The 25,637-nt window shown below is 43.4% G+C and overlaps 1 protein-coding gene across 12 annotated transcripts in view; it reads left to right on the top strand.

The window, feature by feature from the left end:
- LOC137355433 (PH and SEC7 domain-containing protein 1-like) overlaps positions 1–25,637 on the top strand; it is a 144,569-nt gene that overhangs the window by 57,367 nt on the left and 61,565 nt on the right. For 7 of the 12 annotated variants that reach the window (XM_068020490.1, XM_068020491.1, XM_068020485.1 and 4 more), the window contains 3 exons: positions 10,095–10,206; positions 11,299–11,770; positions 14,065–14,586. In XM_068020490.1, the coding sequence (XP_067876591.1) occupies positions 10,095–10,206; positions 11,299–11,770; positions 14,065–14,586 (1,106 nt within the window). Of the gene's footprint in view, positions 1–10,094; positions 10,207–11,298; positions 11,771–14,064; positions 14,587–19,876; positions 20,269–23,279; positions 24,258–25,637 lie in introns of those variants that run through there. The other 5 variants (XM_068020497.1, XM_068020498.1, XM_068020494.1 and 2 more) reach the window with 3 other exon arrangements.

The raw sequence follows: 25,637 nt of genomic DNA, 5'->3' as shown, positions 1-25,637 counted from the left end.
TCGGTGTCCAGGCATTGTGAAGAAGTACGGGGAGTTCTCCCAGTGTCCGTGTCAACACTCCTCCCTCAGCCAGTATCAGCCATTCATCTCAGTGCTGTTTGTGGGATCTTCCTGAGTGCTGAATGGTATTTTCCAATTCCCAAACCTCCTTATGATATTCCTTGTCTCCAGTCAGCACCAGATCGCCCAACATTTTAATATTATATATCAAATGTGTTTAGTTCAAGCTGTGTTATTTAAAAGTCTTGCCTTGCATATCAATGGTTACATGGAAATGGGTAGCATTGTTTCATGTCAATATCCTCTGTCTTGGTTATTTGTTTTTGGTGAATATTCTAGGCTGGTCAAGGTGAACTTTGTATTCTAGCAGAGGGCAGATTGCTGCTGCTATTCACTGTTTTAAAATCTAATGAGGATCGGGTTTCAAACTGCATAAAACAGTATGTTTTGTAATCACTGGGTTCATTCATTGTACCAGTCATTCAAGCACTTCCACAGCATTGTGGTATATCAGTGGTTAATACGAAAGTGGCATTTCTCAATGCCTTGTCACATCTCAGAAGTGCCTCTAAGTGGAATTAGACATATACTTGAAAAGGGATAATTTGCTGGGCTATGGGGAAAGAGCACAGAAGTGGAATTAATTGGATAGGTCTTTCAAAGAGTCAGCAGAGGCACGATAGGTAGAATGGCCTCCTTCTGTGCTGTACGATTCCAAATACTCTACGTACAATAAATATCCTTGAAATACAGCAACTATTAAGTGGCTGAACATGCATGACTTTTTTGTGCAAAGAGTCCAGAAAGCAACAATGACAATTTTCTGGCTGATGGAGGAATGCTGGCCAGAACACGAAGAGAACTCCCTGCTCTTCTTCAAATAGTGCCATGTGATCTTTAACATCCACTGGAACAGACTTGGTGGGCCGAAAGGCCTGTTTCTGTGCTGTACCATTCTATGATTCTATCTGGAAAAATGTCCAGAAGACTAATCTGTGAGTTAAACGTAAGAGTGCATGATGATCGTTCATGCGGCAGAGATTATCAGCGAAACTGGATACCACCCAATGAAAAAAGCACTACCTCTACGCAGGAGCAACTTTCCCTGGTGTTTGAACTGAGTTTCTGGAACAAGTGACACTGAATATCTCAACAGTTGCCCCAGTCTGACTATGTAAACTTTGCCCTGACATTAGCTGTATATACAAAGAAGGATAGAATACCAGACTCAATCTTATGGAATTATAGGAGGAAGGAGGTTAGTCGAGCTTAGATAGAATCATACAGCACAAAAGGAGGCCATTCAGTCCATCGTGACTCTGCTGGCTCTTTGAAAGAGCTATTTAATTAGTCCCATTCCCCTGATTTTTTTTTCTGAATAGCCCTGCACATTTTCCTTTTTAGTGACTTATCCAATTTGTTTTTTCTAGTTAGTGTCAAATTTGCTTCCATTGGCCTTTCAGGCAGGCAATTCCAGATCATAACACCTCACTGTGTAAAAAAAAAAGTTGTCCTCATCATCCTTGGCTTTTTTTGCAACTATCTTATATTTGTGTACTCTAGTTACCAACAATCCTGCCAGTGGAAACAATTTCTCTCTGTCTACTCGATCGAAATCCCTCATGATTTGGGGCTGGCTTTGAAGGTAAAAATTATCTGACCTAACCCACATCCGCTATGGACTGCCAATACTGCGACACGCTTGCTTATAAGGTGCTTTTATGTAACTGAATCATCTGCACTGTCAAAAATAAACGACTAGGTGCATTTTTCTCCGTTTAATTGCCCCAGTACTTTTTCACTCCCCTCATCTTCAGCTCCCTGGCCAGCCTTGTAAACACATTGGTTCCTGAAGCACTGAGTTCTTGTTTCTGTTCCCAGCAACACTGTCACTCTCCCCTCAACAAACACCCCCACCCCAGGCCCAGTTACATTCAATTGCATAGAATGTACAGCACAGAAGCAGGCCATTTGGCCCAACTTGTCTGTGCTGGCGTTTATACTTCACATTATTCTCCTTCCATTTTCTCTTTTTTTTTTCTTTGGTCTCCTTGTCTCGAGAGACAATGGATAAGTGCCTGGAGGTGGTCAGTGATGTGTGGAGCAGCGCCTGGAGTGGTTATAAAGGCCAATTCTAGAGTGACAGGCTCTTCCACAGGTGCTGCAGAAAAATTTGTTTGTCGGGGCTGTTACACAGTTGGCTCTCCCCTTGCGCTTTTGTCTTTTTTCCTGCCAACTGCTAAGTCTCTCCTTCCATTATATCTAACTTATCCCAGCCTTTAAGCATCTTTCTATTCCCTTTTCACTCATACTGGGATAGTTTTAGTGTGAAAGGAATTGGGGAGCAGAATTCTTGAGGTGTGTTCAGGGGAACTTTTTTGCCCAGTATGTAGCAAATCCAACAAGAGAGGGTGCAGTTTTAGACTTAGTTTAAGGAAATGAAGATGGGCAGGTGGAAGGAGTGGCAGTGATCAAAATTCAGTCAGTTTTAACATAATTATGGAAAAGGACAAAGATCGAACAGGAGTTAGTGTTCTCAATTGGGGCAAGGCCAATTTTACTTTGAGGAGTGATTTAGCGAAAGTGGACTGGAAACAGCCACTTGAAGGTAAATCAGTGTCAGAACAGTGGGAGGCATTCAAAGGGGAAATTCAAGTGGTTCAGAGTAAACATGTTCCCACAAAGAAAAAGGGTGAGATGGACAAATCTAGAGCCCCATGGATGTCAAGGAGCCTACAGATAAGGCAGAAAAGGAAAGCTTATGTCCCACACCGAGAACACAATACTACAGAAAGCCGACAGGAGTATAAAAAGTGGAGGGGTGAAATCAAAAAGGAAATTAGGGAAGCAAAGAGAGGGCATGAAAGAATATTAGCAAGCAAAATCGAGGTGAACCCAAAGATATTTTATCAATACATTAAGAGTAAGAGGATAACTAAGGACCTATAAAAGACCAAAAAGGTAACCTATGTGTAGGGGCGGAAGATATTGGTATGGTTCTTAATAAATACTTTGCGTCTATCTCACAAAAGAGGGGGACGATGCAGATATTATAGTTAGGGAGGAGGAGTGTGAAGTATTGGATGTGAAAAATATAGGGAGAGAGGAAGTATTAATGGGACTAGCATCCTTGAAAGTTGATAAATCACCAGGGACAGATGAAATGTACCCTAGGTTGTTAAAAGAAGCAAGAGAGGAAACAGCAGAGAGTCTGACCATCATTTTCCAGACCTCACTGGATACAGGTGTGGTGCCGGAGGATTGGAGAACTGCTAACATTGTACCTCTGTTTAAAAAGGGAGCGAAGTATAGACCCAATAATTACAAGCCAGTCAGTCTAACCTCAGTAGTGGGCAAATTATTGGAATTTATTCTGAGAGACAGGATAAACTGTCACTTAGAAAGGCACAGATTAATCAAGGATACTCCGCATGGATTTGTTAAGGGAAGATCTTGTTTGACCAACTTGATCGAATTTTTTGAAGAAGTAACAAGGAAGCTAGATGAGGGTAGTGCAGTTGATGTGTTCTACATGGATTTTAGCAAGGCTTTTGACATGGTCCCACATGGCAGACTTGTTAAAAAATTAAAATCCCATGGGATTCAGAGAAATGCGGCAAGGTAGATACAAAATTGGCTCAGTGGCAGGAAACAAAGGGTAAGTGTTGAAGGCGATTTTAGCGACTGGAAGGCTGTTTGCAGTGGTGTTCCGCAGGGCTCAGTACTGGGTCCCCTGCTTTTTGTTGTATATATTAACGATTTGGACATAAATGTAGGGCGCATGATCAAGAAGTTTGCAGACAACACAAAGATTGGCCGTGTGGTAGATAGTGAGGAGGATAGCTGTAGGCTGCAGGAAGATATTGATGGTCTGGTCAGATGGGCAGAAAAGTGGCAAATGGAATTCAACCTGGAGAAGTGTGAGGTGATGCACTTGGGGAGGTCAAGCAAGGCAAAGGAATACACAATAAATGGGAAAATACTGAGAAGTGTAGAGGAAGTGAGGGACCTTGGAGTGAATGTCCACAGATCCCTGAAGATAGCAGGACAGGTCGATAAGGTGGTTAAGAAAACATATGGAATCCTTTCCTTTATGAGCTGTGGTATAGAATATAAGAGCAGGGAGGTTATGCTGGAACTATATAACTCATTGGTCAGGCCACAACTTGAGTACTGTGTGCAGTTCTGGCCGCCTCATTACAGAAAGGATGTAATTGCACCAGAGACGGTACAGAGGAGATTTACGAGGATGTTGCCAGGACTGGAAAAATGCAGCTATGAGGAAAGATTGGATAGGCTGGGGTTGTTCTCCTTGGAACAGAGAAGGCTGAGGGGAGATCTGTTTGAAATGTACAAAATTTTGAGGGGCCTGGATAGGGTGGAGGTGATGGGTCTATTCACTTTAGCACAGAAGTCAGTGACTAGGGGGCATAGGTTTAAAGTGATTGGTAGAAAAAGTAGAAGGGAGATGAGGAAAGACTTTTTCACCCGGAGAGTGATGGGGGTCTGGAACTCACTGCCTGAAAGGGTAGTTGAGGCAGAGACCCTCAACTCATTCATAAGGAGTCTGGATATGCACCTCAAGTGCCTTAATCTGCAGGACTATGGACCAAATGCTGGAAGGTGGGATTAGAATAGGTGGATCAGTTTTTCGGCCGGCACAGACACAATGGGCCAAGTGGCCTCTTTCTGTGCCTTAAACTTACTATGATTCTACTTACCTAGTTTCCTTTTGGAAGCATCTAAGCTATTTGCCTCAATAACTTCCTGCGGTAGCGAGTTCCACATTCTAACCACTCTCTGAGTAAAGAAATTTCTCCTTATTCCCCTATTGGATTAATTAGTAATTCTCTTGTATTTATGCCCCTTACTTTTGGATTTTCCTGCAAGTGGAAACATTCTCTCCACATCTACCCTGTCCAATTCATTCTTAATTTTAAAGTCCTCTATCAGGACTCCTCTAAGTCCTTTTTTTTGTAAAAAAAAAAGCCCCAACCTATTCAATCTTTCCCAATAGCTGTAATTTCTTAGTTCTAATAAATATTTTTTTTACCACTTTCTCCAGTGCTTCTGTGTCCTTTTTATAGTATGGTCAGCAGAACTGTGCTCAATACTCTAAGTGCGACCTGACCAAGTTACTTTTAAGACAGATTTACATTGATCTATCATTCTCAGCAGTTAATGTTTTCAGTTATAAAGCAGCAGTGAATTATCCTCTACCTTCAATCTCTACTAGGCCGTTGCCTAGTCTCCATTGGGTCTCCATTGTTAGACTGGGTTTGCAGCAAGGCTAAGGCAGCAGATGGTATATAAACATAGAAGAGCAAGGCACTGACTTCACTGAAAAAACCCAGTGCATACGTACATGGGACCTGCAGAGGTGGCCAGACTATTAGGCTGGCACTGATCCAGCTTGTTAGCTGTAATTGGGGTCTGCAGACACAAGTATGACTATTGACCAGCTCTTTCCCAACTCATTTATTAGGCTATTATTGAGACCATTAAAGATTGAACTGAATATGCAGCAGTGAATTGAGTTTTGTCGTATGCCTATGTGGAATGATTGAGAGTGCATATGGAGTCAACAGAAGTAGTTGTCACTAATGCAGGTTGTAGAGATGGGGAGCACGAGTGAGATGGATCTTTCTGTGAATTGTTGCTGGATCTGCTGTTGTTCTCTGCCTAACACAGGAGAAAGTTGTTGAAATGTCCAGTTGGCACAGAGGGTGGTGGGTGTCATTGATGGTGACCAGTCATTAATTGGACCGTGATAATTGGGTGTGGGAACTGTGCTGAGACAATGATCAACTGAAAGAATTAGCTACTGAGAATGTGCAGACTGGTTAGAAGGGCATATTCCTCTCCCTGTCTGTCAACAATGTTACTCAGTTCCCCTGAGATTTGTTTCTTGACGCTCTTGCCTCCCTCATTTGTGGGGCTATGAAGGAAGAGCAGGGGAGTAGGACAAATTAGATAGGTCTTTCATAGAGCCGTCACTGGCACGATGGACCGAATGGTCTCCATCTGTACTGTAAGATTCTACAATTCTATAATTTTTAAATCAGGCAATCTTAGAGGAATCAGTAAACCATGACACTGTGCCAAGGAGACAAAATAAAGAAAGAACTTGCATTCATATAATGCCTTTCATGACCTCAGGACATCCCAAAGCATTTACCAGCCAAATAAGTACTTTTGAAGTGTAGTCACTGTTGTAACATAGGAAAATACAGCAGCCAATGAGATAAATCGCCAGCTAATCTGCTTTCATGATGTTGGCTGAGGGATAAATATTGACCAGGAGATTGGGAGAGCTCCCTTACTCTTCTTCAAATTAGTCCTGTGGGATCCTTTATGTCCACAGGTGAGGTCTGAGTTTTAAGTGCTATCCAAAAGATGGCACCTCCAACAGTGTGGCACTCTCTCAGTTCTTCACTGTGAAATATCAAGCTAGATTAAGTGCCTAAACCTTTGGAGTTGGACTTGAACCCACAAATTGACTATGGGTATCTGTTTGTAGCTCCTCCAAGGAGATGGGGGTGGGGGATGGTTGGTGCTTGCAGATAGAATCAACCAAAGGATGAGGGCGAGTGTGTGCGTAGACCTGATAGCATTTTCTAGTCCTGGATACATAATCACAAATGTTTGTTTCTGTGAAGGTAATTTGAACTTTTGCAAAAGTGTAAGAGGTGATATTGGGATTGGCCACCTGGGCAGATATTCCTTTCTATTGAATTTATTAGAGATGGAAATTGGAAGAGGTGAATAATGGATGGCTATTATTGGTAAAGGTTAAAGTTAGTTCGCTGTGTGGGGGTAACTTTCTCCAATTATCCCCCGTGTCTATCTCTTTCTGACTCTCTCTATATGTGTATGCCCACGTCTTGATGTTTTTCAAGCAGGATTTGACCGAAACTGATCAAAACCAATCCAAGGGAAACTGAAGTAAAGAAGGGAAAGAAAGAAGGAGTTTTGTCACATCACTCAGAAACATCCCAACATGCTTGACATCGAATGAATTGACAGTGTTATGTACTTTTGTTAATAGTCTCGTAAATAGATTCAAGAGGTTTTCATTATCCCCTTAGAGAGACTTGTTCATTTGACTTTCTACTTGAAAGGTCAACTGAAAGTGACATGATGGAATGTTGGGATATACATTGGGATATAATTGAAACAAATCAATGGCTGTGATGGAATGCATATGAACAACATGTAGAAATTTGTAACAGCACAATTTGAGCAGGTTTGTTGAATTCTGTGTCACAATCCGCTATTGGGAGTTTGTGAATTCAAGCGGGGGGGGGGGGAGTTCGGGGGGAAATTTCAGCAGATGCCCTGTTTAATTGTGCAAATGGGTCTCCGTCAAACTTCCACTGAAGTTACAGCAGAGGAGTGGGAGTCCATCCCAGGATATTCCTCTGTGTGATCTCAGCATTACCAGTGCCCGCACCAACTGTCTGCGAGGATCTGCTATCCCATAACATAGTATTATGTGCACGTTCTGACTATTGGCGTGATAGTCCCAGAGGTTCTCAGTCGTCCAGGGTCTCGTGAGACTTGCTTAGCTTCGCTGTTGGGAAGGGCCAGCAAAAAGAACTTGCGTTTATATAACACCTTTCATGACCTCAGCACATTCCCAAGGCACTTTACAGGGAATGAAGTACTTTTTGATGTGCAGTCTCTTTTGTAATGTAGGAAACACAGCAGCCAATTTGCACACAGCAAGATCCCACAAACTGCACTCATAATTCCCAGACAATCTATTTTTAACAATGTTGGTTGTGGGATAAATATTGAGCAGGGAGAAATGTAAAGTTTTCATCGCTTACAGTTCTCAGAAACAGAAAACCTAGCTTCTTTGCACAAGGTTTGCAACAAAATGTCTACAGCCGGATTTGTTGTGGATCTTTGACATCTTTGATGGCCCAACACTCATCCCTGATATTTGTAGAGTTTTCAAACAGTGCTCAGTATTGTGCTTGTGTTTTGAAAACATTCATTGATCATCCTTTCCTCAAACTGCTATGCAAGTTTAATGAGTTGGTTTGGACAATGTGAGCGTATCTCTCAGTACTCACGAGCAATGCAAGAGGGTACTAATAATGTACCACTCTCTTTAATCCTGTTGTATGTCTCTCAAAAACATCTTAAAACACTTCACATACAGAGGCTAGGAATCTTGCGGCAAGTAATTCACCTCCTGACTCCCCAAAGCCTGTCCACCATCTACAAGGCACAAGTCAGGAGTGTGATGGAATACTCTCTACTTGCCTGGATGGGTGCAGCTCCAACAACACTCAAGCAGCTTGACACCATCCAGGACAAAGCAGCCCGCTTGATTGGCATCCCATCCACAAACATTCACTCCCTCCACCACTGACGCACAGTGGCAGCAGTGTGTACCATCTACACGATGTACTGCAGCAACGCACCAAGGCTCCTTCAAAAGCATCTTACAAACCCATGACCTCTACCACCTAGAGGGATAAGGGCAGCAGATGCACGGGAACACCACCGCCTGCAGGTTCCCCTCCAAGCCACACACCATCCTGACTTGGAACTATATCGCCGTTCCTTCACTGTTGCTGGGTCAAAATTCTGGAACTCCCTTCCTAACAGCACTGTGGGTATACCTACCCCACATGGACTGCAGCGGGCCAAGAAGGCAGCTCAGCATCACCTTCTCCAGGGCAATTACAGATGGGCAATAAGTGCTGGCCTGGCCAGCGATGCCCACATCCCAGAAATGAATAAAATAAAAGAATACAGCACATAGGCAAATCTAGCAATCATTTTTTGCAGAGTAGAATTCCACAAATGAGATATTCTTTTCAAACAACCGGTTAATCAGCTTTTTGGTGCTGTTTGTTGCTGAGTACACCAAACGTCCTGCTCTCCTTCAAATACTGCCATGGGATCACCAACACCCACCTGAAACAAGATTTCATAAGTTGATAAAGTGCCACATAACATGCTTGTCAGCAAAGTTGAGGCCCATGGAATAAACAGGCCTGTGGCTACATGGATATGAAGTTGGCTGAGTGACAGGAAACAGAGAGTAGTGGTAAACGGTTATTTTTGGACTGGGGGGACGGTATCCAGTGTTGTTTCCCAGGGGTCACTACTAGGACCACTACTTTTCTTAATATATATTAATGACTTTGACTTAGGTGTACAGGGCAAAATTTCAACATTTGCAGATTGCACAAAACTTGGAAGTACTATGTGGAGGATATTGATAGACTTCAAGAGGACATGGGTTGCTGGAATGGGCAGGCACATGGCCGATGAAATTTAGTGCAGAGAAATGTGAAGCGATACATTTTTGTGGGCAGAACGAGGAGAGGCGATATAAACTGAAATGTACAATTCTAAGGGGGGTGCAGGAACAGAGAGACCTGGGGGGTATATGTGCACAAATCATTGAAGCTGGCAGGGCGGGTTGAGAAAGTGGTTAATAAAGCATGCGGGTTCCTGGGCTTTATAAATATAAGTGTAGAGCACAAAAGCAAGGAGGTTATGGTGAACCTTTATAAAGCACTGCTTTACCCTCAAGTGGACAATTGCATCCAATTCTGGGCACTGCACTTTAGGATGTGAAGGCATTAGAGAGGGTGCAGAAAAGATTTACGAGTATGGTTCCAGGGATGAGGGTCTTCAGTTATGTTATATTCTTATGTGGCTCGATGTGAGTTTTTGTTTGGTGTGTGTGATTATGCTCTTGTAAAGTGCCTTGGGATGTTTTACTATGTTAAAGGTGCTATAAAAATGCAAATTGTTGTTGCTGAATATGAATATGACTATTTTGTTGGTTTGTGTTTGCAATTTTCGCCCACTGTAGGGCATTAATATTGCAGCATTGCACAACAAACTGGACACAAAATTAGAAAGCTGAAATTCGAGCGCACTTGTATTAATGTGGTTTCATGAAGAAACATTGATTTCCACAATGATCCCTGGGCCCACACTCTACACATGGAATTTTGAGAAACGTTCTGGTTGAAAAGCTGTGATCAGCTATCACTTCTCAGATAACATGTTGGGTCTCACTGAATGATGAACACACGGGGCTCTGTTGTTTTATTTTTAAGGCTGACTCTTGCATACTGGTTGGGGAATATTCTGACCGAGCTCAGCGGATTGCTAAAGCCAGACGCGAATTCTTTTACGGAACTTCGGAGTCACAGATCCCAGAAGATAAAGGTAAACCTCAAAAGCCATATTGGGACATATTAGAAAGGTGCCACTAGTTATAAAGAATCGTATTGAAGTAACATAGGGTCAGGTGTAGTTCATATTGATGCACTAACTTGTTTTATTGTATGCTTTATGTTAAAATATCTTCAAACCCCTCCATTGGAAAATAGTGAGAAGTAGTATAGATGGTAGGAGATTCATCTGGAGTGTAAACACTAGCACAGTCTCATTGGGGAGAATGGCCTGCTTTAATGCTGTATATTCTATATAACAGAAGGATTCATTGGCTGCTCCATGAACACTCATTCCATGGTTGTGACCACGAGCCAGATTTTCAAAGCGGGCTCTGGAATCCAACACCCTGATGAATTCTGGGTCCCCACCCCGGGCTTCAGCTGCGTCACTCTCGCAGCGCAATCTTTGAATGCCGTAGCCAATAATTTTTCCTCAACTAATATTGCCAAAGATAACACGAATTGGTCATTCATTAATGGGACATTGCTGATGAAAAATGACGGTGGCATTTGATAGTTCTGTTTGACCGATAAATTGGGAGGTTCTCTTTCCCTAAGATGATTTGCATTTTTGTGACCTCCCAAAGTACCTCAACTAAGACAATGAGAAGGGTCAGGAAGTACGAGAAAAAGCCCCTCATTGGGTCTTCCGTGCAGCTTGATGTCGAAAGTAGGACTCTGCAAAATTGATCCCTTAAATTCATTAACAGTCTCTTCAGAAACACAGTTAATTTGAACATCCAAAATCAAAAGTTTTACAGCTCAGTTCTTTATCTGAACCATTACAGCTCAGATATTGCAGTCAGTGTCACTCCAGGTATAACATAGGTCAAATGCAGAGCAAAGTTCCCTCTGTGACGCTAAATTAAGTTGCCTCATTCGCTCTCTTAAGAACTTATACAAACATGCTTGCCAGTTGGTACAGTGTACAAACACTGAGCTGTTCAAACTGGATCCAGTTCAGATGCATACACTGCACAAAAAATGGACTTTAGCTTTGGGTTTGCACAGCCACTCAAGATCTTCAAATCTCCCCCACTGAGGTCGAAGGTTCAATTCCCAACCATCTATTGTCTTTTTGCAGCTGTTTCGAAAACCCAACCATCACTGGTGAATCCATGCATCACCGTAACAAGTGAAATAGCAGAGAACAAGCAAAAGGGAGAGCCTATCGGTGGATCTTTCGAGACACAACCACGTGCAGTCAATCATGGCTCTGCGGAGGTGGTTAATGATCCGAAAGGCACATCTCTGCCAAATGGGACTTCCACGGCTTACAAACCGGGAGACAAAACTAGAATGACCAAGTACTCGGAGACTGATCTGGATGCTGTGCCTATCAGATGCTATCAGGAGACCAACCTGGATGAAGTCATGGCGGAATACAACATGATTCCAGACAAGAGTGACAGTATTCACCACCCAAGTTCAACGGCTGCAGGTGATGCTGCTGAGATGGACCATTGTGCTCCTTCAGGAGGCTCAATGCTAGACGAGACCACTGGCAATCGGGAGGATGACGTCTTCTCCGAGCCATCTTCTGCTGCTGATGAAAGGTAATCAGTTACACTTGCATCCCTTTATAAAAGTCAAACTGCTGAAAAGAATTTGGATTAACCTTAAAATCCTTCTTGCTAAGTGACCTGGATGGTACAGTCCCTGGGATTTTCACCTTTAGAATCTGCGTTTTAATCCAGCTGGGTTGATGCGCTGGGTGTTGCATGAGTTAGATACAGGGCAAATCTCTCTAAACAGTGCCCCAACAATCTGTCTTAGCTCCAAACTTTGGGGATCAGCCCTTCCTGAATCAGTGTGACATTTCAACTCCCCGTGCAAACAGTCCATGTTCCTCTCCAAGTAATTCTGCCAGTGTGAGTTGAGTTATGGGGAGATTGACTGGCTGAAATGGCTAAATCTTGTAGCACTTAGGACTCTTATAGAAGTCAGGGAGAGCCTGTTACAGAATGGAAATTGTCCTGTCAGTTGTTTCCTTTTACTTTGGGTATAAAGCAGCTAAACAGCACCACAGGGAAATGCTGAAATTTATACTTATTACCACCAATAAAAGACCAAGATCCGATAATCTAATGGCTCCCTACTGACAGTGAGCTGTCCCATAGATCTACTGTAAGCAAATCTAGCCATTACATGGGGATGGGGTAGTGAGTAGCAGTGTGATTCCTTCACAATAACATGTGCTACATGCATTAAATAGGGAATAGCACAGCACTGGTTGTGTGGTTATGCTGTTCCATGGCACATCAAAGATTAAATACTGTACCGCAGAATGATAACTACAAACCAGTGTTCGCCTACTTTTTGGATTACTAACCGGTAGGGTTGTTAAATAGTGAATTCACAGCAGCCTCAGCTTGTACCTTTAACAAGGGGAATCCGTCACAAGGCTTTCATGAGGGGTAATCGGACAGAGTGCAGGAGGTTAAAGAGTTCAGTGGTGACTGAAAGTTTGGTTGAAGAGGTAGGTTTTGGAGGAGACTTTTGAAGGAGAGGTGGGATTTAGGAAGAGAATTCCAAGCGTGGGGACATGAAGGGCTGAAGTATCTTCCACCAGTAGCGGCTTCTGGAAGTAGAAAGTGGAACCACCTTGTAAAATGGTGTCCAAAGGCAATGTTGCAGCATTTAAATAACTCTTAGTTACAACAACAACTTGCATTTATATAACACCTTTTAACGTCGTGAAATGTCCCCAGGAGCTTCACAGAAGCGTCTTAAGTTCCGGGTGCCCTATCAGCGCACTAACCTGTTACTGACAGGTATGTTCAAACAACACAATAACAGGTTAGGGAGATGGGATTCAGTAACTTATCGATAGGTGACAGTTCTCTGTCTCAAGAACCTGTTAGCAAATGTGTGCTGGTAGTCATATCGGTTAAGAAGTGCTTAAACTCCACTGAATCTTTTCTGATCTGGGTCTGTTTCAGTGTAGATATTAACATTCAACCGACCAGATATGATCTAATTTTACAAAGTATTTACATATTTACAGCATAGAAACAGGCCATCTGCCCAACCTTGATCTCTCTTGATTTATAGCTCCCAAAGTTGAATATCTTACTATTTTAGCCCACCCTTGTTCTTTCCTTCCATTTTGATTCTCGTTATCTCGACATCAGTTTTATTCCATGTGTGTCTCCCTTTCTATGTGCCTCTCTTGTTCCGCTATTTCATCCATTTATCCTTTCCACAGATGCTCCACTGACCTTCCTGAATGTTTTCCAGCATTTTCTGGCTCTCTTTCAGATTTCCAGCAACCACAGTGTTTTGCCTTTGTCAATCCTTTACACTGACTCAGCACCCCCTCTGCTGGCATTCTTTTGCATTACACACAATCGACAGGGTGTCTGTCCCCGAGCTGTCTGTGGAAATGTTTCACCCATTGAAAACCTTTTCCTTTCTATCCATGCTGTTGCATTACATGAGAATTGCTGAAGATGCGACATGTGAGGTGTTCAAAATCATGAAGGGTTTTGTTGGAGCGTCCGCGGGCGGGAGGGTTGGTAACCAGAGGTCACAGATTTAGGGGAATTGGCAAAAAAAAATCCAGATGGGAGAGGGGGAAAAATTTCTTGACTCAGTCAGTTGTTGTGATCTGGAACGTGCTGCCTGAATGGGCGGTGGAAGCAGATTCAACAGCAACTTTCAAAAGGAAATTGGATAAATACTTGAAAAAGAAATAAGAAGAATACGGGGATAGAGCACGGGGGTGGGGGGGCGGGGGGGGGGGGGAATGGGGCTAATTGGATAGCTCTTTCAAACAGCTGGAACAGGCACAATGGGCCGAATGGCCTCTTTATGTGCTGCATCATTCTATGCCTTTGTCCTTTTGCAGGTCACCAGAGATAGAGGTCAAAAATATGCTTCCTTCAGCTGCTTCAATTTCTATTGTGCGGAGCCTGTCTGAAGATGGCACTGATACCTTCAGCAAGCAATTTGAATGTATCCTGGAGTCTCACCGTGCCAAAGGCACCTCTTATACCAGCCTAGACTCAGTGGAGACCCTGCCTTCTCCCAATAGGAGCCATGGGAATTATTTCACCTTTGACTTTCCAACCCTGACCTCGGAAATCCAGGAACAAATTAAGGAGAATGCCCGACTGATTGAAGAGAAGTTTTTGCCATGGACTAATGCTGATGGTGATTTGCACCCAAACTCCACCATGAACTCTGATTGGCCAGGCAGTCCCAGGTGCAAGGCGACAAGAGTGGACAGGAAGCCAAGTGTCAATCCAGTGGTGGTTTACAGTAAATCAGAGAATATTCTCACCAGGTGCCAGCTGTACACAGAGGACAACTTACTCAAGAGGACTCCTGAGGCTGATGACGATGAACCAAAGTCGGATTATTCTTCCAGGTAGGTTACAAACCTTTTGAAATTTGGCCCTGTGTTAGTTTCTGAGTTCACAGTGTAGACTGGAGTAAATAACCTATTGCTGCAGCATCGACCGCAGCACTGCAGTACATATCCCACACTCTTAGCTTTCAAATCCCTCCATGGCCTCGCCCCTCCCATTTCTGTAACCTCCTCCAGCTCTCTAACCCTCCGAGATATCTGTACTTCTCCATTATTGGCCTCTTGCTCATTCCCGATTTTCATCGCTCCACCACTTGTGGCCGGGCCGTCAGCTGCCTGGACCCTTAATGCTGGAATATCCTCCATAAGCCTCTCCACCTCTCTCTCTCTCTCTCTCTCTCTCTCTCCCCTCCTTTAAGATGTTCTGTCACATCTACCTCTTTGACCAAGCTTTGGTCATCTGTCCAAGTGTCTGCTGATGGGCCTCAGTGTCAAATTTTGTTTGATTACGCTCCTGCGAAGTGTCTTGGGATGTTTTTCAACGTTAAAGGTGCTGTATAAATGAAAGTTATTGTTGTTGTACATGGCCTGACTGACTTGTCAATCATTAACAGCGCCTTGCCAGGATTGCTGAATCTACCACAGAGGGCTAACTTGTTCCAAAATTCCTTTGCCGGGTATGTCACCTTGGCGACCCTTCAACACCCAAGAGACTCTGTGCCCCAAATTGCCTCATCCTCCCTCCCCCCCCTCCCCCCACCTCAATGACTCAGTAAAATCATCACCAAGAACAGCGTACTTAAAATTGTGTCCACTGAATTGGTAACGTGCTGGCAACAACACAACCCACCCCTTTTAGATCTTCAATGACGAATTTATCGCAGGTTTTTATCTCATTTGTGAGACACAATGAAACAAACGTGTCCTTGTGCCATTTGCACCTTGTTTTTCTTCCTGAAATAAAACCTTTATTAACAGCTTTCACAAAGTCCCTTTTATAATGGGTCACTGTTTGATAGCATTAATTCAATGTTATCAAGGGCTGAGCAACATTTAACTGAGGTTTGTGAGATAACTGCAAATGTCATTCCAGGTGGAATCTGGCTAAATTCTAATATTTGTACCCAGTTTAGTGATATTCTGCAAACCTGTACTTTCCCCTATCTTTACTCTCCTGCATTAGCTTTTACATAGGCACATCTGCTTTCTTCAGTTTACTGTGCTGATAATATCTGTTTGTGTTGCCCAGAACGTACACTTCACTGGATGAACCTTGCCAATTCCATTAACACAGTACTTATAATCTTGGACTAGTAACCTAAAGATTGTGAGGTCAAATCCTGCCATGGCAAGTTGAAATATAATTTAATAACTTTGGCAATATAAAAAAAGCTCATTCCCTGGATGTGGGCATGCCTGGCACTTATTGTCCATCCCTAGTTGCGCTGACAAGGTGGCGTTACAACTGGGGGGGACCACTAAGAGGCAACCATGTTGGCATGGGACTGGAGTCACATATAGGCCAGAGTGGGTAAAAACAGCAGGTTTCCTTCCCTACAGGACATTAGTGAACCAGTTGGGCTTTACCCCAATCTGACAGCTTCACTGTGAATTTACTTTGTTATTTTTTAAAACTGAATTCAGATTGTCAAAGTGACAGGACGGGATTCGAACTCTTCATTCTCTGCATTAGTAGTCTGGACCTCTGGATTACAAATCCAGCAGCATAACCACCAGGCTTTTGTTTCCATCAAACTGGCACACAAAATTAGTCAAAAAATTGCCAGAAAACTAATTGGTTAGCCCAGCTTTCCATCTGTACCTGGCTTAGCCTAGTGGCGATTCCAGACTCATTCTACAGGCCTGATTTTAACTGTGACCTGCCCGCCAAGGAAGGGACTGGTTCAGGTGAGATGTCAATGGGGTGTGGAATTGGACGGGGGTGTAACTCAGGCAACTGACCACAGCCCACCCCGTTCTTGCCGGGCGGGTTTGTTTAAAACCTGGGCTTGCATGTTTGACTTCTAATGTCTTCCAAAATGGCCAACATGCCACTCATTGTAAGAGAAGAAAAACAAGGCCTATAACCTTTGCGGGGTCACTCGGGATGGATCAGTATCACATCAGTGCGAGAACAAAATCACAAAAAAGCACGGTCACCTTCTGTGCGATGTGCTTTGTTCATGATTTGCCGTTTGCTGGTTAAAGGTATGCGACATTCTGTTGTAGCAGGAAGGTAGAGTGCAGCTGCTTCTCCTCCGAGACACGGGTCTCAGCCTCGCTGCTGTCAGGTGGCACCGCCACTGGCCTGGCATCTATTTGTCTGCCAACTTTCATGGACACCAATAGTGCCTTGTGTTGGGAGCAGGGCAGGGGGCGGGGGATAATGAAATTGTCCAGCTTTGAACAAAAAGACAGAAAGGCCAGCACTGGGCTGATTTACACACACCGATCCAACTTCCTTGATTTTTAATGGACCAATTTCTTGGAGCCAGTTTAATCCAAAGCATGGGATTGGAAAAAGATGATTGTTTTGATGGACTACATGAACCTTTCCCACTCTATTCAGTAAATGCTAATAATTCTGATCACCTCTGTTGAAGTAATTTATGACTTTAACCCTTTATAGGGACTAAACCAAATCAAGCGTACATCCCTATGAATCTCCTTTAATTAAGTTCAAACCAGACAAATTCTTATAGACACTTATTTGGGTCTAAAGAACTGAACTAGTCTTCCCTCAAAGTAAAAAAAAACTAACAGAGAATATTACCATCTTTCGGATAGCCTATTTTTAAAATAAATATGGCTAAGTCATAAATATCCAGATATTATAAGGTTCTGGGAAACTCTCTTCAATACGTATCTCTCCACTTAAAAAGACACAGGGAGGGGGTTCATGTAGTTGTATACAGAATGCTGCATGAGATGATTTATTAACTTTTATATATTTATTAAAGAATTGAACGTGCAATACACTTTAAGTAGCTAAGTATACTACAATATCAAAGATTACTAAGAAATGTAACACATAACCTTATTTCTAAAATAGAATCCAAAAGTTCAACCTTGATATTGTTACAGCAAAAAATCTTAGGATATCCATCAAAATTTAAAGCAAACATTTACCTTAAATTCCCGAGTAAGCCATAGGTTGAGATGAATTGATGAGGAATTCAATACTTCTAGTTTATTGATTCAAAAACTCTCATGTTTATACTGTTTCTAAGCTATCATCTGACCTTTTAGCATATAGGTGTTACCTTTCTGTGTGTACTTTTCCTGCTTTTTGAGATCCTTATATGGTAATATCATTAGCTACCATCCCCACTTAACTTATTTGCTGGAAATCCCCTGCTCTTGAAGTTGTGAGCTTTTATCTGGTCAAAATGTTTATAATTGGGTTTACTTGGCATCTGTTACTGTAAGTACCATTTCATTTTATTATTTAATTATCTATAATTTTTTTTATGGTACCTTGAACCCTTCTTTTGAGTCAATCTATCTACATCACCAACACTATCAACTAATTAAGTTTATAGCTACCTCTTACTGATGTCACACAGGATGTTTCACTATGTGTTTATCCTCCAATTCCCTGGCAACATTGACCCTGAAATGGATTTACCAACTTAAAAGGTTCACATTCTATTGTAACAGGGACCTTGGAAGGCCTTGCAATTTTTAACTCTACCTTCTTAAAGGGAAAGTTCAGTGAGTCTTGAAAACTGACCATTTATTCAATCTTTAATTCTAAAAGGTATAAGATATTAACTATATCTAAATGCTACCTAATTAAGCCTATTATACCTATGTTTCATCACACTGTGATGTGCCCCTGATTTTTACAATCTTGCTGCATCCCAAACTCTGCTTGAGAGTCATCGTGGCTTGCAAAATAAAAGATTTTCTTCACGCACGTGGAAATGTTTCAGCTGTTTCAAGCAGGAACCTGGATGGACAATACTACGTGTACAGTACTGCATGCGTAACACTGTAAGTGCAAGCTCAGGAAAACCTTGAACGTGTGCTTTTGTGTGGCAGCAGTGCTAGAGAGACAATGATTTCCGCCCCCCACCCCATCTCTGGAATGGGATTCTGAAAGCTGCGATCTCCGTAACAATATGGAATAATTGACAGTTTGTGGTTTACAAGTTTCAATGTTTAGGCAGTCGGGAAATCCTCTATGAATGTTTTTTTTTGATGGGCAATTGTAAATGGATGAATCACACTTGTGTCTGAATCAGGATCCTGGAATGTTCATAATCATTGATTGAATCAGCACAGAAGGAGGCAATTCGGCCCTTCATGCCCGTGCTGGCTCTTTGGTCGAGCTGGCCACTCCCCTGCTCTTTCCCCATACCTCTGCATTTTCGTTCTTCAAGTATTTATCCAAATCCCTTTTGAAGGTTACTATTGAATCTGTTGTAACAACTCGGTGTGTAATTTATGTTTTTCTTATGTCGCCGCTGGTTCTTTTGTCAATCCTCTTAAATCTGTGTCCTCTGGCTACCGAACCTTCAGTCACTGGAATCTGTCTCTCCTTATTTACTCAATCAAAACCGTTCATGATTTTGAATTTCTCTATCAAATTTCCTCTGAACAGTCTCTGCTCTAAGGAGAACAAGCCCAATTTCTCCAGTAAGAATGTGATAGATTCAAGCTCCTCTCCAGAGGCAGTACTCAGATGGTGCTGTAGTGGTTTTTAAAAAAATTCGTTCATGGGATGTGGGCGTCGCTGTCCAGGCCAGCATTTATTGCCCTTGAGAAGGTGGTGGTGAGCTGCCAAGAAACCATCGGTTCAGGTGGTTGGTTAACCTTGAAATTCCCACAGCAGTATTGGAAATAGAGCAAGGAGTTCTCCTGGTGCCTTGGCCAGCATTTCTCCCTCCACCAGCACCAGCAGGAGTAGATGAAACTCGACACATGGGATCACACTGTGCGCAAGATGGTCACTGACCTTGCTGGCATAAAACAGCCATTGCCCTTCACGGTAATTCATTGGGGTGAAGCACTTTGGAATGTTTCTGAGAGTAATTATAGCGTGTTGTGCGAACACAACTATTTCTTTTCTGGTAAATAAACAGTGTTATTATTTCGAAACAGCCCAGGGTTAACCTCAAAGGGTTAACCAATTGTTTCACAACTCTGTAAATGCAGAAAGGGATAATGCCCCGTTGAACAGAGCCAAGTTGTGTGAAGAAGCTCCCCAGTGTAAAGGAGAGGTAGCACTGGCAGAGCGCCAGAGAAGGGCTGGCTGCTTCACTTTACTTCCTGGAGATATCGTTTAAAAATAACTATCAACAAATGAGCGTGTGGGCTCATTCAAAATGAGGTTCGGTGGCGTGCAGTCCCTATTCTGTGGCAGTAGATCTTCAGGCTGCCTTTTCATTAAGATCAACGGGTTCAAAACTGGCCCGTGCAGGTGTGTGGCTGATGTGCTGTCTTGCTTGGACCCGTGCCAGTCCTTGGTTTGAACCGTGCACAACACTTTCCTGTTTGCTGGGAGTTTTTCTCCGCCTCCCACAAACTACGTGCTATAATGCCAGGCTTAAGCAGGTTGTTTGCAATGGCCTGGGAGGAGCAAGTGGTATGAGAGTCACGGACACTTGGTCAAGCCTCAGCTGGAGAACTGTGTCCAATTTTTGGGCACCGCACTTTAAGAAGGATGTCCAGGCCTTGGAGAGGGTGCGGAGGAGATTTACTGGAATGGTATCAGGGATGAGAGACTTCAGTTATGTGGTGAGTCTGGAGAAGCTGAGGATGTTGTTCTTAGAGCAGAGAAGGTGAAGGGAAGATTTGACAGAGGTGTTCAAATTCATTAAGGGTTCTGATCGAATAATTAAGAAACTATTTTCGGTGGCAGAAGGGTCATTAACCAGAGGACACAGATTTAAGGTGATTGGCAAAAGAACCAGACACGAGATGAGGAGACTTTTTTTTAAACATAGCGAGTTGTTGTGATCTGGAATGCAGTGTTTGAAACGGTGGTGGAAGCAGATTCAATAGGGAATTGGATAAATACTGGAAGGGAAAATAAAATTTGCAGGGTTAAGGGGAAAGAACAGGGGGAATGGAACTAATTGAGTAACTCTACCAAAAAGCCAGCATAAGCGCAATGGCGCGAATGGCCTCTTCTTTGCTGTGTCACTCTATGATTCTATGAGGTTGCACTTTTGACTTGCTTTATCCATGTGGGGCAACGGGTACATGTTGAATGGGGGAAGCAGTTATTTAGTGAACAGAGAGGTTTTGTTTGTGTATCCCAGGGCTGAGACTTGTCTTCACTGGCAATAGTATGTCGGTTGCCACTAACTCCAAAGAACAGAAATATTTATGTTGCGTTCTACTCTGGATGTACATGTGAGAGTGTCAGTGGTCAAGAAATGCCTTTGTAATCCCACAACGGAAGGCTGTTGGCTTTCCATTGTTTCCATGTGAGGAGGAATCAATGCTTGTGTGTCCAGTGATACTTCAATCTCTCGATAAAGTCGTTCTCGTTTCTTGGGTTCTGAGGAAAGATTATTCAAAAAACAAAGATGAGATGTTCCAAGAAAATGCTTTGAATGAACGGAATGCTATGGGACATTGGGCAAACTCGCTACCTAGTCTTCAACAGCAAAAGCTGTATAGTCAAGCCATCCATTACAGTTGGCCATTAGAAGTGAGCTTTTGAATTGCACCTGAAAGTTGATGCTACCTGAAGTTGGCAAGTTTGATGGGGATTGGGATGTTAACTGAAACTGTTTGGAAATTGGAAGTGGTACTGATCTTTGCTTTGGCGGTGTTGGAAATTTAATGATTTTGTGCTCAGTACAGGTTTGACGGGCTGGGATCAGAGAGACCACGATGGGCCGAGTAGCCTCCTACTGTGTTGTACAATTCTATGATTTAATAGGGCATCCACCACCTTAAACGTTTCCGTCCCTTCACCGCCGGTGCTCAGTGGCAGCAGTGTGTACCATCTACAAGATTCACTGCAGCAACTCACCAAGGTTCCTTCAAAAGCACCTTCTAAACCTGCAACCTCTACCACCTAGAAGGAAAAGGGGCAGCAGATGTATGGGAACACCACCACCTGCAAGTTCCCCTCCAAGCCACACACCATCCTGACTTGGAACTATATCGCTTTTCCTTCACTGTCGCTGGGTCAAAATCCTGGAACTCCCTTCCTAACGGCACTGTGGGTGTACCTACCCCACATGGACTGCAACAGTTCAAGAAGGCAGCTCACCACCACCTACTGATGGGCAATAAATGTTGGTCTTTCTAGTGATGCCCACATCCCAAGAATGAATAAAAAAAAGGTGGAACGAATGATTTCCATCAATGTCAGCTGACTCTTCTGTAATGGGACACTCAGATATTCTGGAATCCCTCCCTAAACCTCTCCTCGACCTCTCTCTCCTCCTTTAAGACACTCCTTAAAACCAATCTTCTCAGCTATCTTAATGTCTCCTTATGTCATGCGGTGTCCAATTTTAATTGAATCTTTAACATCTGCCCAGACAGTTTAAGGGAATCCTCGTCTTGAGTGTGCACACAATATCACCGCAATCAAACCCTTTAAAAGTGAAATCCAGATTCACTGTATCAGAAGCCAATGAATTAAATATCATGTATGGGCAGTTTCAGAATGGAGACAGCTGCGAGACAGATCAGCATGAAACTGTTTCCTCCTCCAAAGTGATTCAAATCTCCGACCCGGTCTCCAAGTGGAGAGAAACTATAGCAATGGAGAGGGCAAGAGTCAAACTGTTCAGCTGCTGTAGATTTACACATGAGGTAAACCCAGTCTGTACTGTAAAATAATATGGAACAGATTGGCTGCCGCATACTAGCTTTGTGCAGTGCTACCTTCTTACTCCCTGCAGTGATTCGATCAATCATTTTGCTTTCACTGAATGTGATTGCGCTTACAACAACAACTTGCATTTATATAGTGCCTTTAACATTGTAAAACATTCCAAGATGCTTCACAGGAGCATTATCAATTAAAATTGGACACCGTATGACGTAAGGAGACATTAAGATAGCTGAGAAGGTTGGTTTTAAGGAGTGTCTTAAAGGAGGAGAGAGAGGCCGAGGAGAGGTTTAGGGCAGAGACCACTGAAGGTACAGCTGCCAATGCATTCCGCATTCAAAATCCATTAAATTGCAGCTTTCTTGGTTCACCACAGAGTGAGCTTAGAGTGACGGCACAACTATTTGTGTATGTCATCTCATGAGGTCCAATCACCTCTGTTCTCCTATTGAGTAGCGATTTGGAGAATAGTGATGTCAGGGTAGATATTCCAGGTCCTCTCCCACCCACTCCCATTTGGATTTGGAATGCACTGCCTGATAGGGCGGTGGATACACATTCAATAGTAGCCTTCAAAAGGGAATTGGATAAACACTTGAAGGGGATAAAAATTGCAGGAATATGGGGAAAGATTCAGGGAGTGGGACTAAGTGGATTGCTGCGCTAAAGAGCCAGTGCAAACTCGATCGGCCTGTGCTATATTATGCTATGATTCTGCGATTGCATAATGCTTTGGGGGGAAGGGTAACTACAGACTTCAAAAGCCCAGTGGCAAAGTGGGCTGCCCAGTTTAAACCCAACTGCTGAAGTAAATCTATCTGGCAATAGGATTATCAGGATTATTGCTCACGGTGCTTGCAAGTCTCGCAACAACTGCACTCTGTCAGGATCATGTGAGGAATGAGAAGTGTTACAGCTGAATGGTTTCTGAGCGAGGTAATACTGGAGTGAGAGAGGGGGAGGAGTCAGAGAGAGAGAGATTTATATGGTCACTTCTTCAGTGTACTGAAGGTGAGAGTTACAGGACAAAGAATGAGGAACTGAGGGGAACCATTGGCAGGATGAAGGTTTGTGATGAATCATTGACAATTTGACAGGTGAAAATAGAAACAACCTTCCCCAGGAAAGTTTGGAAGGAAAATGCAACAAAAAGGAAAGTAAGAGAAGCACAGTAAAAGAAGGAAAATAACAGTCGGGGAAGAATGGGGCAAGGGCAATAGGAGAATGGATAAAGCAGGATTCGTCCAGGATCTGCAGGCCTATTGAGACTGAAGGGAGCAAGTTATGATCGAGGGAAGGGGAATAGCCTGAGTATTTGGTCGGAAGGAGCAAACCGGAATATGAGGACATGGCACGGTGTGTAACTGCACATGAAGCAGACTCAGTGAATCAGCAGCAACAGAGCCTCCAATGCAGACTGAAAGAGAGGCTGAAATGAGAGGGAGAGAAAAAACACAACTAAAAGGAGACATGGAGGAGAAGCAGAAATTATATATATCTCTGTTTGATCTCTAACCTGCGAGGGATCCAGAGCGAATCAGTGCCTGAAGAGAGGATGCCTGCTTGGGTGCAAGTGGCTAACTCATTTGCTTTCGTGAATCAAGGGATGTCAAGGTCATAGCTTTAACAGGCATGAGATTTCTGATCAAAACCGTGCCTCCAGCTCTTCACACAGCTGAGCTGCTGTCGCTAGGAAGCTGCCACAATTGAAGGAGACACACAGAAGAGGGAACGTAACCACCTTCCTAAAGAGCCCACCCCTCGGCAGCCTTGATTCACTGACCCAGAGGGGGCTTGGGGCAGTGGGAGTACTGGAGACATCAGCAGCAGACTTTGCAGCTGCTGCAATGGGTGATGCAGGATCAGGGAACCTGTGCTGCTGGCAGCGTCAGGGGGAGGCTGGGCCTTCACGCACCACGGGAGAGCTGTGAGTATAAATGGAACTTTTTGCTATTTTTTTTTTTTAACTCTTTCAACCTCCACAGCTATGCATGCAGGCGCTTTCTGCCTGTCATCCGTGCTTTTAGAAATAGTCTCCCATACCTCCTTGACACCTACTGGGTCAATGGGAAGCACTGTCACCTGCTGAAGGCTGCAGATTGAAGCCCCAGTAGAGTACCTGAGCTCCTCATCCAGGTGGACACTCTAACGCTACGCAGTTAGAGGTGCTGCCCGTTCGGTGAAACGTGGGATTTAGACTTAAATTCCTCGAGGCGGTACTCGAAGGAGAGCGAGGAATGATCTTGAATTCCTCGCTCGGCCAACATTGCCAGAAATTGGGTGAACCGGTAATGCAGCTCTTTGTGGGATCTTGCTGTGCACAAAAAAATAATGCAGCATTTGCTTGCAGAACCAGATTAACTGTCCTTCAATAAATAATTCACTGAGAAATACTTCTGAGATGATTCTGAGACTTGATGTAGGAGCTGTATGATTGCATGTTGTTAATTGTATGGTTTCGATTTATTAATAACTGTATTATTCTCTCAGTAACACTTGCTCATTTCCAAACCCTGGGCTGCATAATGCTCATTTTCCTCCCTGATGTGCGGTTACATTGAGTTGCATTGAGTTGACAGAAACAGTCCATTTAGCCCAACAGGTCTTTGCCTGTGTTTATGCTCCACACAATTCTAATGTGCAGCAGGATTTCATTCCAGAACACCCTGCACACACCAAACATTAATAACTCTAGATCAGCAATCCACTCTGGGGTCACAGGAATGGAATTTTTGAGAGGGTTTTTTCCCAAACCCCCGCTGTAACTTTGTTGGAAAATTCAGAGAAGGGGCCCTTTCTGGTAACCTCCCCGTGGTTTGCGCTAAGGTTGTGGCAGGAGATTTTGGAGAGCCCCCGTGTAAAGTTTTTCTTTTGCACTTGACCCCTGTTCTGGAATCAGACTTGTTTCTGACACAACCAGTTTCCAAATTTCAGTCCCTCCTGGGTAGCATTTCATCTTGGACTATTCAGGCACCCAATTAGGGGGAGGGAGCATCTAAAGGGAAAACGCTGGGACATGGGATTAAATTGGGCTATTCTTTCGAGGAGCTAGTGCAGGCACAGTGGGCCGAATAGCCGCCTTCTGTGCTCTAAGATTCTAATTAAACAGTCATTTACTGAGGGTTTGACTTTCATGGGTTGGGAGAGGAGGGTTTCAAATCTTTCAGGGGCATTAATATAGTCGACTGCAGGCAGACGGTGCGCTAACCATATGGGCAAAGGTGTCTCAGAAACACCAGTCAGAGTGTAGCACTGTTTCAACATGCAGAGTGTTTGCTACAGGCACTCAGAGGGGATGGGTCCCAGT

Source organism: Heterodontus francisci, chromosome 42 (genome assembly GCF_036365525.1).
Source record: "Heterodontus francisci isolate sHetFra1 chromosome 42, sHetFra1.hap1, whole genome shotgun sequence".
Lineage (NCBI taxonomy): Eukaryota > Metazoa > Chordata > Chondrichthyes > Heterodontiformes > Heterodontidae > Heterodontus > Heterodontus francisci.
Note: the sequence above shows the minus strand (reverse complement) of the source record. Positions and strands in the feature narration are given on the sequence as shown.